A 20,301-nucleotide genomic window follows, 5' to 3' on the forward strand; every position below is an offset into this window, starting at 1 on the left:
ATATGTACATATAGGTAGGTGTAAAGTGACTGCATAGATAATAAACAGATAGTAGCAGCAACGTGTGTGAAAGGTGTGAATGTATGTGTTGTGTGTGTGTGTGTTGGCGTGTTCGTGTAGTACGTGTGGGTGTGTGTCCAGAGTCCAGTGAGTGTACTTAGAGCCTGTGCTAAAAATATATATAATAGATAAGAATAAAATAAGGGGGTCAATGTAAATGGTCAGGGTAGCCATTTGATTAACTGTTTGGCAGTCTTATGGCTTGGGGGTAGAAGCTGTTCAGGGGCCTTTTGGTCCCAGACTTGGCGCTCTGGTAGCGCTTGCCGTGCGGTAGCAGAGATAACAGTCTATGAATTCGGTGGCTGGAGTCTGACAATTGTTAAGGCCTTCCTCTGACACCGCCTGGTATAGAGATTCTGGATGGCAGGGAGCATGGCCCCAGTGATGTACTGGGCCATACGCACTACCCTCTGTAGCGCCTTGCGGTCGGATGTCGAGTAGTTGCAATACCAAGCAGTGATGCAACCAGTCAGGATGCTCCTGATGGTGCAGCCGTAGGATCTGAGCATGCCAATTCATTTCAGCCTTCTGAAAACGAATAGGCATTGTCGTGCCGTCCTCACGACTGTGTTGGTGTGTTTGGACCATGATAGGTCCTTAGTGATGTGGACACCAAGGAACTTGAAGCTCTCGACCTTCTCCACTACAGCCCCGTCAATGTGAACAGGGGTGTGATCGGCCCTCCTTACCCTGTAGTCCACGTTCAGCTCCTTTGTCTTGCTCACATTGAGGGAGGTTGTTGTCCTGGCACCACACTGCCAGGTCTCTGACCTTCTCCCTATAGGCTGTCTCATCGTCGTCGGTGATCAGGCCTACCACCGCCGTATCACCGGCAAACTTAATGATGGTGTTGGAGTCGTAAGTGGGTGAACAGGGAGTACAGGAGGGGACCCCCTGTGTTGAGGGTCAGCGTGGCAGATGTGCTGTTGCCTACCCTCACCATCTGGGGGTGGCCCATCAGGAAGTCCAGGATCCAGTTGCAGAGGGAGGTGTTCAGTCCCATGGTCCTTAGCTTTTTTTCAAACATTTTTTAACCCTTTTTCTCCCCAATTTCGTGGTATCCAATTGGTAGTAGTTACTGTCGTCTCATCGCTGCAACTCCAGTACAGACTCGGGAGAGGCGAAGGTCAAGAGCCATGCGTCCTCCGAAACACAACCCAACCAAGCCGCACTGCTTCTTGACACAGCGCACACCCAACCAGAAAGCCAGCCGCACCAATGTGTCGGAGGAAACACCGTACACCTAGCGACCTGGTCAGCATACACTGCGCCCGGCCCGCATACACTGCGCCCGGCCCGCCACAGGAGTCACTAGTGCGCGATGAGACAACGATATCCCTGCCGGCCAAACCCTCCCTAACCCGGACAACGCTGGGCCAATTGTGCATTGCCCCATGAGCCTCCCGGCTGCGGCAGAGCCTGGGCTCGAGCCTAGAGACTCTGGTGGCCTTAGACCACTGCGCCACCCGGGAGGCCCCAGGGTCCTTAGCTTAGTGATGAGCTTTGTGGGCACTATAGTGTTGAACACTGAGCTGTAGACAAAGAAAAGCATTCTCACATAGGTGTTTACAATCATCATGATGCCTTGTGACTTTACCCCTAAACATACTTTTATATTCTTTTCTACTAGTATAATGTGTATCCCTCAGTTTTATGTCATTGGTGTTACCGCCATGAAAATCACTGATTTCAAAGATATGCCTTGAGCATTTTCTCCAGTGGCAAACTGATCAGGGGTAGGGTCTATATGAATACACTTATTAGCTAACCACACCCTTTAAGTATATCATACATTTGAGGATTCCATTGATCATTTGGTGTCTAAATCCAAAGTTTCACTTGGTGTTAGGCCGCTTAAATGAAGGGAAACAATATTGAAAGCAAAATGATGAATCATATCACTATAGTAAATAATATTTATTAGTTGAATAAGAATGGGAAGGTGTACCCAAATACACTTAGACGGAATCGTAGTAGGAGGAAACCCCCGGCTGCCCCCACCACCATTATGGTTTATGTTGCTGAGCTGAGGAGCGTCACACAGCATGGTAAAACATTTGTGTGCTCTTCTATCACACGTGCAATGATATCCAAGAGTAAAAAAACATTGCTCACTGTTGTCTTTGTGGTAATATCGCAAACGGACGTAGCTATTTCACCATTAAGGATTCCAGCTTTAAATGTGGGCTCCCGAGTGGTGCAGCGGTCTAAGGCACTGCATCTCACTGCAAGAGGCATCACTACATTCCCTGGTTCGAATCCAGGCCGTGATTGGGAGTCCCATAGGATTGGCCCAGCGTCGTCCGGGTTTGGCCGTCATTGTAAATAAGAATTTCTTCTTAAATGACTTGCCAAGTCAAATTAAGATTACCTAAAAAAATGTTTTGCTCCTATTCATTTCTGAGGGATAATCCTCACCTGTTTTAGCCTTTTTTGTTTCCAGCATAATTTTTCCGCAAATGTTTACACAAGACAGGAATTTGTCTCCTTCCTCACCCTCGTCTTCCTCCCAGGGCTTTGGGCCCAGCCGTGGGGCTGCGTACCTTTCGTATGCGTCATTGGTGTGTGTGGATGTCTGCGCTCCCAGAGTTGGCTGTAAGGGCTCAGGGACTAAAGTCACAATGGCCCTGTGAATGACGACTCACAGTTAAGACGGTCAACCTTCAATGGGACGGATTATCCCTGAACGCACCTTGACATGTTTACCTTGTTCTAAGTGTGCTACCAAGCTGGATTTAACCTGTTTGTCACAACCAGTTCCTTCCATTTTTGGAGGGAAACAAAAAACACAAAGCCTTTTGCTGTTCACTATTACTCAAGGGCCACGCAATGAACTTCATTGCTAGTGGTCTGACGGCAGATTTCAGAGTGACACGGGCCTCAGTTCAGGGGTGAAGCTGCTTGGGGATTCTAAGGACTTTCTGGGTTTGTGAGAGCCCGGTCCTTAACCAAACAAACAGAGAGGAATTTGTGCCATTGTTGGTCCAGAGGGTTGAGTGACAGGGCCGCACTACACCGCACAGCCTCCGACGCAGAGCTTAACTAACAATCATCGAGCCACAGACACACACAGACGGAGACACCCATGCAACAGACACAGACAAAAAGGCAGGCCCAGTGAAACAGAGGACATTATTTTAATGGAAGACATCAGTGCATTCTCATATATTATTCCTTCTTTACATATAAATAATGCAATACAAAGCTTCATTGTGAATTAGGCTACTCTATTTACAGTAACTAAAGTTGGTCGCCAGGTGTCATCAGACATGCCCTCCCCAGTTGTGGGTTTCAGCGCAAGTTATCATTAGCTGGCGACCTGAAAGTTGAACCCTGACCCCTGTGAGGAACTAAGCATTACATTCTGCAAGGCTGAGGCTGATCCTGCGCTCCCATTTAAGCCCAAGGCACTTTTGTCTATCAACAACAATTAACAGAGACATTTCAAACAATACAATAACAAATGAATGTTTCAGCCATAAATACGATTGACTTGTGCGTTTGGGCAGCTTCATGCAGAAAATACAGGAACTTACTGTTAGATGGGATCAACAACTTTGCCTTGAGCCCAGCAGCAGCAGTAGCAGCCTGCTCTCTGGAGTGAGTGCCTCGTTAAGATGAGACATATACTCATTTGCCTGGCTAAATACACCCAGGCAGTGTGTGTTGGATGGTCCCAGCCTCAGCATGTGTAGTGGGTGATGGAGTCAAGCTGTTCCTGCCGAGCCGGGGGGGGGGGGGGGGGGGGGTCAGGGTCCTTCAGTCAGCACCCCGTCCCTGAACGGAGCACACAGGAATCGCCCCTTCCTTCTACACCTCCTCCTTCACCTCTCCATCCCCCTCCTCCACCTCTTCCCCTGGTCTGGCTGCATCCCTCGCTCTCCCTCTCTCAACCCCGGGTCCAAATAAACCTGGTAGCGCTGCTGCTCTCCTCTCTCCCCTCCCTCCATCATCCTGAGCAGTGTGCTGTCACTCCCCTCATCAGGATCATTAATCAGGCCAGGCAGATTAGAGTTCAAACACAAATAAACCAGCCCAGTGCCCTGCTCTTAGCTCCCCTCAGCTCCACCGTTCCCCATTCCACTCAAACTGCACTGCATGACCTGTCCAGCTCAGTCCAGCACTGCATAGTTCTCTGCTTTCAGGACGTGTAGGAAAGGATGATTGGGTGAAGAGTGGACTGGTGTGGAATAGTGTACTTGACATGTTTGAAGACTTAAATAGTACGACATCATTTATGTGACTGGTAAAAATCACAATAGTATAATGGCAGTTAAGTGAAATAAACAAACCGCCTTATCTCAGAGGGTGATGACTTTGTGGGCTAAACTGCCAGCCGTGTAAATACACAATGTTATCAGTTAGCGCTGCAAATGCCTCTATGGTCTCCACATTCATAACATAACAGACATCTCAAATAAGGATTAAAAGATTCCAATGTGCCAGGGCTTATTCATTATACACTGACTTCACTACCCTATCATTTCTTTACTGGCAAGTTATTCAAAGAAAATAAGAGGGCAATTCCGCCACCTTTAGGCAGCATATGGTACTGCCACCACTGTGGCCCAGGCAGTTTCTCTCCCGTAGAGGGATTGGGTTGCCAGAGGTTGCTGGCCAAGGCGTCCCCACACACAGACTGACAGAGGTTGTTATTGTAGTCCCACTGTATTCCTTTGTGCATTGGGGTTGAGGGGAGGTGAGAGGGGGGGAGAGCAGAGTGCTGGAATGAGTGGAGGCCTAATCAAGGGCTCTGCACTCTGGCCCAGACCGGGCCCTGTGCTGCTCTGCACCTCTCTGACTGACAGCCTGCCCGCCGACTGTTTGTGTGTGTCCATGGGAAACGGGTAGTGTCACCGCGGCGACGGCCCTTGGCCCATCCATCAGTGTCACCCGGGCAACGCATGTGTCACTTTCAAGACTAATGGACAGGAAGAACAGGAGGAGAAACAACAATATTTTCTGAATATATTTCAGAAACATTAGTTGCCCGGCTTTCTCTCTCTTATACAGTTATTTTTCAACAAACTGGAATGGGTCCTAATTCTGATTTATGAGCCAGTTTATTTAAAGGATGCTGCTTGTGTCTGGACGTTTTCACGAACGTGGGTCTAGAACTCCTTATGGCTTTCAGAGGGAGAAGGGGACATACTACATACATTAAAGGGCTACATTGGGTAACCATGGCCTGGTTAATGTGACCACTAGTCAAACCTGACACAGATCTAGCCTTACCTAGATATAGCATTGCTGTCATGACCTGGAGGACACTGCAATGATAAGACGGAGTGGAGACCTGAAATCCAGAGGAACTGGGATGTCAGGGAAAGCAGAGTGTGCTTCTATAGGTTTTACATGGACCGTTATGAGGTGGCTAGGAGACAAGTGTTGCAACCAGAGCTATATATATGCATTACAATTACTTCCCTGTATGCGTCTCTAATGGGACCATATTGCCTTTCTAGTGCACTACTTTTGACCAGAGCCCTATGGGCCCTGGTTGAACGTAGTGCACTACATAGGGAGGAGGGTGACATTAGGGACACATTCCCTGTCTCTACGAGGAGGTTCCTTCCCGTGTGCTCAGGTGTGTTCAGAGAAGGGGGTGCTTAACCTCAGCAGCCGGTAACCGTGGCGTCCAGCCCTGAGCGCTTGCTGACGTTGACTTTGGTAAGCTCCTCGGCACAAGTGGGGTGGATCCCCACGGTCTCCTTCAGGTGAGTGAGGGTGGCCCCGCATCTGGAGAGAGACAGAGACACGGAGACTTCATTCATACAACCGACTCCTGTCCTGACAGCACCACCCATTCTCCCATCTTTAGGTTTCTCTTACTATACTGAACAAAAATATAAAACGCAACATGCAACAATTTCAAAGATTTTACTGAGTTACAATTCATATAAGGAAATCAGCCAATTGAAATAAATTCATTAGGCCCGAATCTATGGATTTCACATGACTGTGTAGGGGTGCAGCCATGGGTGGGCCTAGGAGGGCATAGGCCCACCCACTGGGGAGCCAGGCCCAGCCAATCATAATGAGTTATTCCCCACAAAAGGGCTTTATAACAGACAGAAATACTCCTCAGCATGCCAATTGCATGCTCCCGCAAAACTTGAAACATCTGTGGCATTGTGTTATGTGACAAAACTGCACATTTTAGAGTGGCCTTTTAATGTCTCCAGCACAAGGTGCAGCTGTGTAATGATCATGCTGTTTAATCGGCTTCTTAATATGCCACACCTGTCAGGTGTATTAATTATTTTGGCAAAGGAGAAATGCTCACTAACAGGGATGTAAACAAATATGTGCACAACATTTGAGAGAAATAAGCTTTTTGCTCGTATAGAAAAGTATTTCCGTTCATGAAACACATCACCAACACTTTACATGTTGCGTTTATATTTTTGTTCAGTATAGTATCTCTGCTGCACTGATAAAGGCTCATCTTGTCACATACATATACACACATACATACATATATATATACATATACACATATATATATATATACACACATACACATATATATACATATATATACACATATATATACATATATATACACACACACACACACACACATACATACATATATATACATACATATATATATACATACATACATACATACATACATACATACATACATACATACATACATACATACATACATACATACATACATACATACATACATACATACATAATATATATATATATATATATATATACATACATACATACACACACACATATACACTCACCTATATCTAGAGTTTACAACGTACATGACTGACATCCATTCATTTTAGATGAATGAATGAATCTATAGAACTAACATATGTTAGTATGAGAACTATACATTAGAGACAAAATCATTTTTAAAAAGCAGTTTAGCAATTTCTTAAACTAACCACAACATCTACTTTGAGTACCTATCTAACTCCATCAAGCAGAGTGGTTGACTTACTGGAAGCCCATAGCAAAGCCCTGGGTAACTTCTCCAGCGTTGGGGCCAGTGAAGTGCAGGCCGAGGATTCTCTGGTCTCCACCCCGCTTACACACCACCTTAGGCGGTGAGAGAAGCAACGTTACACCCCCTAAACCTCCAGGCTACACTTCAGATGCAACATAAGGAGGTAAGGCTGCAACTTTGCCAAAATTCACAGGTTTTCCAGAAATCCCGGTTGAAAATCTCCTGGAATCAGGAGGGAATAAGCAGAAAATACGGGAATCCTCCAACCGGGATTTCTGGAATACCTGGGAATTTTTCAACCCTACTGTGAGGGCTTGTTCTGACCTTTATGTAACACTGGCTGGCATCTCTCTCAGCCACAGTGAACTCCAGAGGCTTGTAGAAGGCATGGTACACCTAGACAGAGAACAACAGAGGGATACATGACCATTAGTCCACCAACAATGTATAGTATTTTACAATACTTGCTCATGTGAAAGTAGGCCCTGGATCACAGATCGTTCACTATGAATCTGATTTTACAAAACTGTTCACAACACTTTGCTCGACTTAAAAAAAGGTACATTTCAGACCCTGGTTTCACGGTGTGTGTTTTATATGGAGCCAGCAAACGTGCCGACACAAGTCGCCGGACGGGCCATGCACACAGGCAGCTGTCAGGACCCATGGTGCACTACTCCCGCCGCGGCGCTTTAGATCACACAACGCCTGTCAGCACCTGATACACACGTCAATCAGACCCTCTGCTCACCTGTCAATCACACAGTGGAGCTACACCTCGCTCTACAACAAGCCGGGGCGCTCTGGACACAGGTGTTAGCAGCTGGCACTCTGCGCGCGCGCACACACACGGAGCGAGAGGCACTCTGTACACACACACGGAGCGAGAGGCACTCTGTACACACACACACACACACACACACACACACGGAGCGAGAGGCACTCTGTACACACACACACACACACACACGGAGCGAGAGGCACTCTGTACACACACACACACGGAGCGAGAGGCACTCTGTACACACACGGAGCGAGAGGCACTCTGTACACACACACACACACGGAGCGAGAGGCACTCTGTACACACACACACACACGGAGCGAGAGGCACTCTGTACACACACACACACACACGGAGCGAGAGGCACTCTGTACACACACACACACACGGAGCGAGAGGCACTCTGTACACACACGGAGCGAGAGGCACTCTGTACACACACACACGGAGCGAGAGGCACTCTGTACACACACACACGGAGCGAGAGGCACGCACGCAATTATACACACACGCAATCACACCACTTTCTATTTCACAAATGTATAAAGCAGTAGACAGAGGCACACCAGGATTCACAATCCTTTAAGAACTGAAAGCTTTCCCAGAATAGCTCGGCAGACCTCCATTCAGTTAGAAAATCAGCTAGCTATAATGTTAGTGGTTTAGGTCTACTGTACCTCTATGGAGTCCTTCCCATGTCTGCCCTCAGCCTCCTCCTCTGATAGGCCCACACAGCCATACTCCAGAGGGGTGAACACTGTGGTGGCAACCTAGGGACACAACCAATCAGAAGGCACATAAAGTCTTGTTACATCATGTTACATGAGGATAGACAGGCCACACAGCAACTCTCCAGTCGGGTGGCAACCTAACCCGACAGACAGAAAGTCAAGGACACAAGAAACAAGGCAAGGCAAACAAAGTCATATTATAGCAGGATACTGTAGATAGGCAGACCCATACTACAGGCCGGTCACATCACCTACTCCATCTCCCACCATTGGGAGTAAAATAAAGTGGTAATCTAATGCATCTCCTACCATCTACCATTGGGAGTAAAATAAAGTGGTAATCTAATGCATCACCTACCATTGGGAGTAAAATAAAGTGGTAATCTAATCTACTGTATCTCCTACCATCTACCATTGGGAGTAAAATAAAGTGGTAATATAACAATGCTACAAAAGACCACAAAAAAGGAACAAAGACGCAACTAGAGCACAAACAATAAGCATTTAAGCAATAAGTACCATTACTAATGGTTCAGGAATTAAAATTTAGAAGAGGTGCAGAAGACGTGCAGTGTGTCCCATTAAAACCCCATGAGTCAGACCAGGCTGCATAATCCAGGGAAAACAACGACTAGGCATTAAAACCAAAATACACAGAAGTGGAGCTGATTTAACACTTAAAACAGAAGCATAAAACAAAGACATCAAACGCTGCATACAGACAAGCTGTAGAGAGATGGGGGGGGGGGGCATAGGAGTAGTGTGTGTGTTTGGTGTGTGTGTCTACTCACGTTGTCGTAGTTCATTAGCTCATTGGTCTGGCCTGCGAGCCTGCGGGCGAGGAGCTTCCCTGCCTTAATGGCTGTGGGGGTCAACTCAGGACGACCCTGGAAACCACACAACAACGCTAATGAGTGACATGAGAAAACAGAGAGAGCAGACAGACAGATAAACAGAGAGAGTAGACAGACAGAAACGGAGAGACAGACAAACAGAGAGAGCAGACAGAGGAAGCCGACAAAGTGCGTATGCATGCAAATGCGCTTAAATGTATGCATGCAGGCTACGCACACAAACACACAGAGAGCACCTCCTTAACACAGGCCCTTTGGCTATTTAGAGAGAGAGGGGACAGTTGTGCCTGTGAGTTACTGTGTAGACTAACCTGTAGCCTCTGGCTTGAACACACATCCATGACAATGGCATTGACTAATAAAGGTTTCTTAACTGCCTTGCACACTGAAAAACAAACATCGCTTTTGTATCCTCAAAGAATTTCCCCACTCAACCCAACTGACTGTTAACCCCTTACACTCGTGGGAATTGCACATTTGGACTCAAGGGTGTTTGGTTTGCTTGTATGACATCAAAGCGGTCTTTATTGTAATCCTCAACTTCTCATCTTTCAAAATACATTGAGTCCTCGTAATTTACAGCGTTTCCCTCACTCGGACAACAAAACATTTGCAAAAGTTGCACAATTAGCAGGAGGGATGGGGGTAAGTTCTTGTCGCGCGCAGTGCTCATGTTCCGAATGGCTGTCAGTCAAAACCCATACAGCGCTGTGAAGTAGAGACACTGAGCTCTGACGTCAAACAGAGCAGGTTACTGTACTGCCAATGCGTACCAATTTAGGAGCTTATCAGTGCCCAAGGCTGCCATTTTCAACAGGTATACGGGTACAAGTGTAAAGGCCTACTCACACCAGTTTAACAATACAGGAAGGGGCAGAGCTGCAGGGTGAATTCTTTCTGAAAGCTTGACAAAGGGATACTTCGGGATTTTGGCAATGATGCCCTTTATCTACTTTCCCCAGAGTCGGATTAAGTTGTGGACAGCTTTTTTTTTTATGTCTCCGTGTCCAGTACGAAGGAAGTCAGAGGTAGTTTCGTGCGCCAATGCTAACTAGCGTTAGCGCAATGACTGGAAGTCTATGGTACCTAGTAGGCTCCATGGAAGTAGATATAGGGCCTTATTGCCAAAATCCCCAAGTATCCCTTTAAGTCATGAGCAACCTGTTTGATTAGCACGACTGCTGAACATCCTGTTTTCTAAGACAGCTCCTCCGGCGCAGGAGGTGTGTGTGTCTGAATGTGTGTGTGTGGTGGTATTTCGGTAACTGTGTTTACACACCACTTGGGTCTGCGTCATTGTAATGCATTTCTTGGCAGTCCACAGGTGCTCTTCAATGTCTCAACACAAAAAGGTGCTCTGTTTGGACATACTTAAATATCAATCCATTCCCTTTTAAAAGAGTCTCCCAGTATGTGAAAAGATGACAGGCATCAGGGCTAAGAGTGACTCATCAAACGCTCGTGTCAATCTAACCGTCTGAAGAGGCCTGTTGAAGTTAGGAAATCCACAGCTGGTCACGTTAAAAAGCCAGGACTGACATTTGATACATGGAGAAAGAGTATTGTGATAGAGCAGTTTGAGAGGAGTCCTCGTCCCACGCCATCTGCTGTGTAGCTCCAGCCATATGCTTCAATATCAAATGAATTGGAAAGATAGGCCACATCTAAAATGTTGACATTCGATGATGCCCAGTGAACTACGGTATCACTTCAACTGTTTGCATACCAAATGGTTTCTTGTATAAAGCGTCACCTTAGTAGGCCTATTCATTTCAGTCTTCCATACTTTCCTGAAGAGGTTCACGGTGTTTTAAGGCTGGGTGGGTACACTGAGAGGATGACGGACATGATCAACACCTACCTCGCCGATATCGCCGAAAGCGTAGATGTTCGGCACAGATGTGGATTCGTCAGCAGCTACAAGTATTTTCCCTGACTCTTTGTTGAGCTTGACGCCAACTTTCTCCAGGCCGAGAGTTTTGGTTTCAGGGGCTCTGCCTATGGTTAAAATGGAGGAAAACACAGTCAGAAACTGAATATTATGTTACACATTAAGAGAGAGAGGGGAGGTTACGGGAATCTTAAGATTCTTAGAAAAAAACAACAACTGCTGCTCAGTGTTCATAACACATACCATTGAGTTGGCACGCTAAGGGTATAAGTTAAAGGCATGTCCTAAGACTCCATCCAACAGAAAGAAAGGCAAATCTTATCCAGCTAGTAGAAAAAACATCTGCACAGCTGGGAGGAGGAGGAGATGTTAGAGTGATGGAGGCTTGTCTTTTGGCAGGGGATAGGAAGGCATCCCGTCAGCCACCTGGGGCGCTGGTTGTCATTTCAGCCACTTCCTGGGGTACGGTTGACTGATGCTGTCAACGCTTGCCCATCTCGTCGCCCCATCTCCATGGCGATGGTGAGCACCAAGCACCCCTGCAGCCCGGCCCGGGACCTGGTTGAGGCTCTCTGCCTCCCTCGCCTTCCCCCTCTCCTCCACAACTTCTCACTCCCTGCCTGGGTAACACAATAACCCCACTTCTCGGCAGGGCCTAGGAGGTACCCAAGTACAACGTAGATGCTATCGGACAACAAGAATAACACCCCCCCCCCCCCCCCCCCCCAAGACCCTTTTCCTGGCTGGAGCCGAGGAACAACTTCCTCCGCTGCAGCCAGACCTGGGACTGGGAGGGCCGAGGGACCTGTCCATTACTGCGGCACGGGTGGTAGAGAGACAGGCAGTATGGCTCAAAGTAGCTGTTTACCTGAACTAGGCTAGCAGGACCATGCAGAGCCACCAGTGTTCAACTATGCAGATTAGGTCTAACTAACACAGGGATCTCTACCTGTCATGACTGCCTTTCTCAAAGTATGTATAAAATACACACACACACACACACACACTGCATGCATACCTTGCTAAGAGACAGTGCATAGTTGGACATTCTAGCATGAGTTGTGTTTACAAAAAGTTGGTTCTTAAGAGGTCTTGCCCCACCGTACCAAACCACAGGTCATTTATACCAGGAGGACTATCTTATACCAGTATCCACTCTGTTCTCTCTATGTATAGACTCGGCTACTACAGCCACTCACGACTTGCCTTTCCTGCTTAACTGGGTTTCTCCATCTAGGATTGGAGACTGTTGGAGTGCCACTGTTCCATTGTGTGGCGTGGACACAACAACAAGAGGTTCTGCTGATAAGAGCCTTCAGTGAGTGTGGAGCCACACACAGGGGTAATGACAGCCAATGACAGGCAGGCCTGATAGGACTACGCTGAACAAAGACTGTTGTAACACACAGAGGAAATCTCAAGACCCAACAGCTAATTAGCCACAACAAGCTTCCTGGCACGACTTGAGACCAACTAGGCCTACATGGCAGCTTTTTAGATCAATCACGTGAACATAGACGAGAGAAAAAAATAAGACTGCATTTTTGGGAAATAGTTTTTTCTGGGAAGGCAGCATATTAAAGGCCTAAAATGAGCATAAGAGATATGATTGTATCAGGATCCGCACTTTGGCTCAGAGAGACTTTTCTGAGTATGGGGAGTAGGCTTCTCTCAGAGAGGCTTCACATCCAACCATTTCAGTTCATATGGAGACATACGCATCACAAACTTCAACCTCTTTCGGTGTCCCTCTCAAAATCTGAGAGGAAAAGGGTTGGGGTAACACAAATAGGTAGGAGGGAAGCGTTATGTTGTACACCCAGAGGAAATATGCTGTTTCCTCCTCTGTGCTGTTGGCCACCTGGCCTTGGGTGCGGTCCTGAGGAAGGACAGGCCTTGGGAAGGATGATCATGGAGAAGCAGCCATAGCTACAGGACTGGAACAGACGGACCCCACCAACACCAGCCTCCTATTCCTCCCTCAGAGTAGCTCACTGAGTCCTGATTCTCCACCCTTCTCCCAAAGTGTGCACTTGCACACTTTCCATCACTAATTTACAAGCATTAATCAATGCAAGTGTAATCCTTGGCTTGAGGGAGTTTCCACCATTGTTAAATCCATGACAGGAAGTATGCAAGTGCATTCTTCGAGAAAAGGGTGGAGAATCAGGACATACCCACAGTCTTTTATAGCTCCACTGAGGGCACAGACCCAGTCTGACCTGTAGTGTAAAGGGCACATCGGGGAAGTGGCGAGAGGCCCACTCATAACTCCCACAGTCAGACAGACACACTTCAAAAGGAGAGGCCCAGGAGTGGATGTCCTCACTGCCCTGCACGACAACACCAGGGTAAAGGCCGCAATAGACTGTAGCCTACACGAGTAAAGTAGTAATGTAATCTAGCAATCAGGTAAGTATAAAGTCATATTCCTCTTACAACCAATAACCCACATACACTGGGGAAACCTTTACCCTCTGCTGGGTGAGAGTGCATGTGAGGATGAGACCTGCACTGTCTGCACCATCTCAACCATGAAGAATGTCTATCCACCAAAATATAACAACTCAGTGAAAAATATCGTTCGTGCTGCCAATTTTCCATTAGTCTCAAGGTCTGGGTGTTTTGAGTGCAGTGAGTCGACAGAATCGACAGTTTGCCTTGATGTTCACATTGTGAGAACCCCAGCTCCCTGAGAGCTGCAACCTGCCAGGGCGGGAAGAACGTAATCTCTCCCTAAAGGTCACCCATATCCTGGTTCCTGTCACACGCACAGGCAGAGAGAGAGAGAGACACCCGCCCTAGCCTGTCCCGGCTGGTACGGCAGAGCCACACACTGCTGGGACTCGGCGTGGCGTAAGGTCAGGTTTTGGGAAACGCATCGTCTTTGGGACCGTCTCAACACAAATAAACATTGGCTGGGCAGCCAGGCGGAAGTTCCCTCCATTGTGCTGGTCAGCAGAATGAGAGAAATGACATGGTGCGATAAAGAGAGAAAAGGACTGTGGCGCGAGAGAGAGAGAGAGAGAGAGAGAGAGAGAGAGAGAGAGGTCTGTTGGGTGCGCAGAGCTGCAGACAGGGCCTTGCCGTGCAGATGCTGCGGGGTGGATGAGATGGTGCACCCGGGCAGCCTGGTTTCCTCAGGGCTGGCACGGCGGGCAGGAAAGCCCAGAGCAGCGTGGGAGAACAAAGGAGGGAATGCAGTGACCCCCTGCGGCTGGGTGCATCCTGCTCCCCTCAGCCAGAACCCAGGACCCAGCGCTGGGCTGGGTGATTAACACTTCCCCTGGTGGTTCCATCACTCACGCTTTATTACCTTGTTTTTGAGCTTGATACCCTCTGTCTGCTGACACTGCACTCTATTGTGGATGACAATAAAAGAAATGGAAAGGGAGGACGACGAGTACTTCCACTGATACAGCATCTCAGGATACGTCGTTGCAAAGCCAGTCGTATGTTACGTGGCCTACATAACACGTGATTGCAGCTACTACAAAAATAGTAGGGACTTAGTACCCAAACAGTAGTACCCTAATGTAGTAATTTGTGTGACAACTAAACTCAGCAAAAAAAGAAACGTCCCTTTTTCAGGACCCTGTCTTTCAAAGCTAATTTGTAAAAATCCAAATAACTTTCACAGATCTTCATTGTAAAGGGTTTAAACACTGTTTCCCATGCTTGTTCAATGAACCATAAACAATTAATGAACATGCACCTGTGGAACGGTCATTAAGCCACTAACAGCTTACAGAAGGTAGCCAATTAAGGTCACAGTTCTGAAAACTTAGGACACTAAAGAGGCCTTTCAACTGACACAGAAAAACACCAAAAGAAAGATGCCCAGGGTCCCTGCTCATCTGCGTGAACGTGCCTTAGGCATGCTGCAAGGAGGCATGAGGACTGCAGATGTGGCCAGGGCAATAAATTGCAATGTCTGTACTGTGAGACGCCTAAGACAGAGCTACAGGGAGACAGGACGGACAGCTGATCGTCCTCGCAGTGGCAGACCACGTGTAACAACACCTGCACAGGATCGGTACATCTGAACATCACACATGCGGGACAGATACAGGATGGCAACATCAACTGCCTGAGTTACACCAGGAATGCACAATCCCTCCATCAGTGCTCAGACTGTCCGCAATAAGCTGAGAGAGGCTGGGCTGAGGGCTTGTAGGCCTGTTGTAAGGCAGGTCCTCACCAGACATCACAGGCAACAACGTCTCCTATGGGCACAAACCCACTGTCGCTACAACAGACAGGACTGGCAAAAAGTGTTGTTCACTGACGAGTTGCAGTTTTGTCTCACCAGGGGTGATGGTCGGATTCGCGTTTATCATCGAAGGAATGAGTGTTACATCGAGGCCTATACTCTGGAGCTGGATCGATTTGGAGGTGGAGGGTTCGTCATGGTCTGGGACGGTGTGTCACAGCATCATCGGACTGAGCTTGTTGTCATTGCAGGCAATCTTAACGATGTGCATTACAGGGAAGACATCCTCCTCCCTCATGTGGTACCCTTCCTGCAGGCTCATCCTGACATGACCCTCCAGCATGACAATGCCACCAGCCATACTGCTCGTTCTGTGCGTGATTTCCTGCAAGACAGGAATGTCAGTGTTCTGCCATGGCCAGCGAAGAGCCTAGATCTCAATCCCATTGAGCACGTCTGGGACCTGTTGGATCGGAGGGAGAGGGCTAGGGCCCTCTGTTAGTCACATGTCTGTGGAACTTGTTCAGTTTATGTCTCAGTTGTTGAATCTTATGTTCATAGAAATATTTACACATGTTAAGTATGCTGAAAATAAACGCAGTTGACAGTGAGAGTTTGTTTAGTATATCTTCCTCCTCAGACACACTCACCTATGGCCCACAGCACAGAGTCGAAGGTGTCCCGCTGGTCCTTTCCTGTCTGTTCGTCTGTCCAGGTCACCTGCAGCGCCCCAGAGGACAGCTTGTCCACGCTCTTAGGGACACTCCTCCAGGAGAACTTGGTGCCATAGGCCTCCATGTAGTCTGTCACTAGCCCTGCCATTTGCTGCAGCACACACAAGAGGGAAAACGTTATAGGATGTTGACAGCCCAAAGTCAGCTTTCCAGCACACCAAATTGGGAAAAGTATTATTCCAAACTTATATTGGTACAGTAAAGCCCCCAATATCATCAGAACACAATAAATCTATAAAAGAACAGTGATAAATGATATACTTTGACTTCCTACATATCTCTAAAACCTAAATTGTGGCTACAGTTTGACCAACAGACAGAAATGTATAATAAACATGTATGAAGAAATACATGTATTTGAAATAGTGTACAATCTATTAAAACAAAGGCCTTAAGAGCAGCAGTACCTGATCAAAGCCTCGAAGGGGGATGCTGCGCACCATGACAGTGGTGTCCAGCCCAATACCGGTCAGGAAGCCAGCACACTCCAGGGCCACATCTTCATACCAGTGTTCAGGAAAACAGAACACAAATGCTCTCATAGAGGAACCTTGCCTATCTTTAGTTAAAGCACATTTGACCACTGAGAAACCGGAGCATAACAGGCAGAGATAGACTGTGAGGTGACCCCAGTCTAGGAAGGGGTCACCACGAACTGCAATTCACCACTTTTTGCCTTCAACATTAGAGCCAGGCAAGTACCATACTCCACAACAACTCACTGACACTACACAGTCTAACCGGTGACTCATGTTCAAGCGCAGTCAAAAGGATACAGCTGGCACCAACTACAAGTCTGAAAGGTAAAAACAAAGAAATTCATTAAATCTTACGTTTTCATTTAAATGCTTTCTCTTGGAGGTTATATAGTACAGGTGTATGTCAGATGTTATACACTACATGACCAAAAGTATGTGGCCACCTGCTTGTCGAACATCTCATTCCAAAATCATTGGTATTAATATGGAGTTAGTCCCCCCTTTGCTGTTATAACAGCCTCCACTCTTCTGGGAAGGCTTTCCTTTAGATGTTGGAACATTGCTGCGGGAACTTGCTTCCATTCAGCCACAAGAGCGTTAGTGAGGTCTGGAACTGATGTTGGGCGATTAGGCCTGGCTCGCGTTCAAATTCATCCCAACGGATTTCAATGGGGTTGAGGTCAGGGCTCTGTGCAGGCAGGTCAAGTTATTCCACACCGATCTAAACAAACTATTTCTGTATGGATCTCGCTTTGTGCACGGGGGCATTGTCATGCTCTAACAGGAAAGGGCCTTCCCCAAACTGTGGCCACAGTTGGAAGCACCGAATCGTCTAAAATGTAATTGTATGCTGTAGCGTTTATTTTCTTTGGGTAGTAAGGGGCCTTGCCTTGAACCAAAAAAAAAGCCCCAGATCATTATTCCTCCTCATTATTCCAAAGTTACAGTTGGCACTAAGCATTGGGGCAGGTAGCGTTCTCCTGGCATCCGCCAAACCCAGATTCGTCCATTGGACTGTCAGATGGTGAAGCATTATTCATCACAGAGAATATGTTTCCACTGCTCCAGAGGGCAATGGCGGTGAGCTACACACCACTCCAGCCGACGCTTGGCATTGAGCATGGTGATCTTATGCTTGTGTGCAGCTGCTCAGCCATGGAAACCCATTTCATGAAGCTCCCGACGAATAGTTCTTGTGCTGACGTTGCTTCCAGAGGCAACGTGTTGCACTCGAGGACAGACTATTTTTACACGCCACAGCACTTGGCGGTCCCGTTCTGTGAGCTTGTGTGGCCTACCACTTCGCGGCTGAACCGTTGTTGCTCCTAGACGTTTCCACTTCACAATAACAGCACTTACAGTTGACCAGGGCAGCTCTAGCAGGGAAGAAATTTGACCAACTGACTTGTTGGAAAGGTGGTATCCTATGACAGTGCTACGTTGAAAGTCAGTACGGCCATTCCACTGCCAATGTTTGTCTATGGCGATTGCATGGCTGTATACACATATCAGCAAGGGGTGAGGCTGAAATAGCCAAATTGACTAATTTGAAGGGGTGTCCACATACTTTTTTATATATAGTGTATAGTACAGGTATATGTTGGAGGTTATACAGTACATGTATATGTGATTTTCTATATGATACACTATATTCATTCATACATTTTCTTTGAAATGATCTTGAATACTGTGCTAAATGAAACAAAAATGTTTACTCTGAATGTGTTGAATTAAAAGTGATGAAAATGCTGTTTGAACATCGAAGGCCCCACTATTGTAAAAAGTCAAGACACCGAGAGAGAGACAGGCAGAGAAAAATATGCAGGGGGATGCATAACAGAGAAAAAGACAAGGGGGTGGAGGATTTGTCAGGGTGTGTGTGGGCCAGGTGAATCACACCTTTAATCCAGCCCTGAGCTCCACTGTTGTTTGTGGAGCTAATTGCTAGCATTCAGGCTAATCCCTGGGGATGGGGTGTGCAATGTTTCTGTGTTCAGGGCTCAGTCCACACATCCCTCTGCTGAGTGATACCTGTCACCCGCATGGAGAGCCTCTCCATCTTTCGCCCACCCTCTACCCCTCCAGGGCTCCCCCACCTCAGGATTCCCTACCCTGGCCCAGGCCCTGACAGCTCAGGGAGCCTGGTGCACACAGGCCCGGACGAGGCCCCCCCACATGCTGGGGCTAACCGCTGAGAGCGCCAGTATCCGCTGCTCACGTCCACCTAATGCACATCTGCACTTAGTGCAACATTTTGAGGTGGCTTAGGGAGGGATTAGGCTAGGAGCTTTAACCTGATTCCACACTTTCATCACCGACACATTTCCTTTTCCTGGCTGGGTCTATGCTTGGTTATATTGCATGTCAGAGTGTCTCTGGGATTTTTCTTTCTCCCTCATCCAGCTGGCGGTGTTTGAAAGCATGGGTGGAGGTGTTCAATGTACATACAGTAGGTACAGCCTCACAGGTGGGTCTCAAAAACACTGCATCCAGGCGTGAACAGGGGATGGCTGCTTGTGAAACAAGGAACTACAGAGGGTTGGGATCCAGTGAGAGGACATAGTAATACAGAGTCTGCCCTGCAAATGTTACTGGACAAATGTTACTGCAAATGTTACTGGAATACACAAGGGCTTGTGTATTAACCACACACACCAATCCAAAGTCACCTTAATGAAGTATGTCGGACTGGACTGTAGCAGTTTAGAATTTGTTTAGAGTCTCTCTCATAACCTTGGAGCAGTCTTCAGCAGTCCAGACAAGAGATAAGTGAATCAGTGTCCTCCTCTAGCGTGTCTGCTATGCTTGCTGCAATAACAAAGCTCTTTCACAAGTGTTCCTAAGAGGGGAGACTTCTATTGGCAGCAGACTTGATCTGAATCCAAAAGATACAGGATGTGAACTCAACTCTTTTACACACTGTAGTGACTACAGAGCAAGAAAGGATACAATGGGTTACAACTGTCTCCCTGGGTGCTTTGAGCTTGTCATCACAGACTCATTTCCTCAGCTGCTCTAAAGGATGACAAACTACAGCATATTTCAAGCCTGGTTCACTGCGCTTTAGCTCTGGAATTAATTTTGAATGGGAACATTGAATAAATAAATATAAAATCCTAGAAAATGGAAACATTGCATTACATACGGCAATAAAAGCCAACATAAAACATTTTACACTCATGTCTACACTTCTCGGCGCTCTCGTATGCGTGCGAGTGTGTGAGCGAGCGTGCTCCAGCCCCTCTGAGGCATTCGTCACTCACCTGGAGCCATCCACTACCTCCGCCAGCCTGTCAACTCAAACACCCTCTCAGACCCCACCTGCACAGCTGACAGCTCAGAGCAGAGCGGCACAACAACTAGTCAACAACTCGTCAACACACGGCTCCTCCTAGGTAGCGAGGGATATGTCTGAAGAGAGGAGAGCCACGGGAGGGCCTGCTAATTCTAACCGCTAGTAGCCTGAGGGCAGATATCACTAACAGTAGGCCCCTACCTAACAGCCCCACTACCTAAGGCACCCCTACCTAAGGCCCACTCACATTAAGGGTTTCCTGGACTCAAGTGCTCTTTCCA

At 47.4% G+C, this 20,301-nt stretch overlaps 1 protein-coding gene across 1 annotated transcript in view; it reads right to left on the minus strand.

Annotated features, from left to right (window-relative positions):
- Positions 1 to 3,174: 3,174 nt before the first annotated feature.
- Positions 3,175 to 20,301, minus strand: part of txnrd2.2 (thioredoxin reductase 2, tandem duplicate 2) — a 29,222-nt gene continuing 12,095 nt past the window's right edge. The window contains exons 9-17 of the mRNA XM_029716648.1: positions 17,023 to 17,042; positions 16,654 to 16,745; positions 16,163 to 16,337; positions 11,270 to 11,406; positions 9,346 to 9,441; positions 8,501 to 8,593; positions 7,364 to 7,435; positions 7,034 to 7,131; positions 3,175 to 5,799 (exon numbers count right to left, since the gene is read on the minus strand). Coding sequence (XP_029572508.1) covers positions 5,676 to 5,799; positions 7,034 to 7,131; positions 7,364 to 7,435; positions 8,501 to 8,593; positions 9,346 to 9,441; positions 11,270 to 11,406; positions 16,163 to 16,337; positions 16,654 to 16,745; positions 17,023 to 17,042 — 907 coding nt within the window. The 3' untranslated portion in view covers positions 3,175 to 5,675. The remainder of the gene's footprint in view (positions 5,800 to 7,033; positions 7,132 to 7,363; positions 7,436 to 8,500; positions 8,594 to 9,345; positions 9,442 to 11,269; positions 11,407 to 16,162; positions 16,338 to 16,653; positions 16,746 to 17,022; positions 17,043 to 20,301) is intronic.

The sequence above is a fragment of the Salmo trutta genome, chromosome 27, assembly GCF_901001165.1.
Source record: "Salmo trutta chromosome 27, fSalTru1.1, whole genome shotgun sequence".
Classification (NCBI taxonomy): Eukaryota; Metazoa; Chordata; class Actinopteri; order Salmoniformes; family Salmonidae; genus Salmo; species Salmo trutta.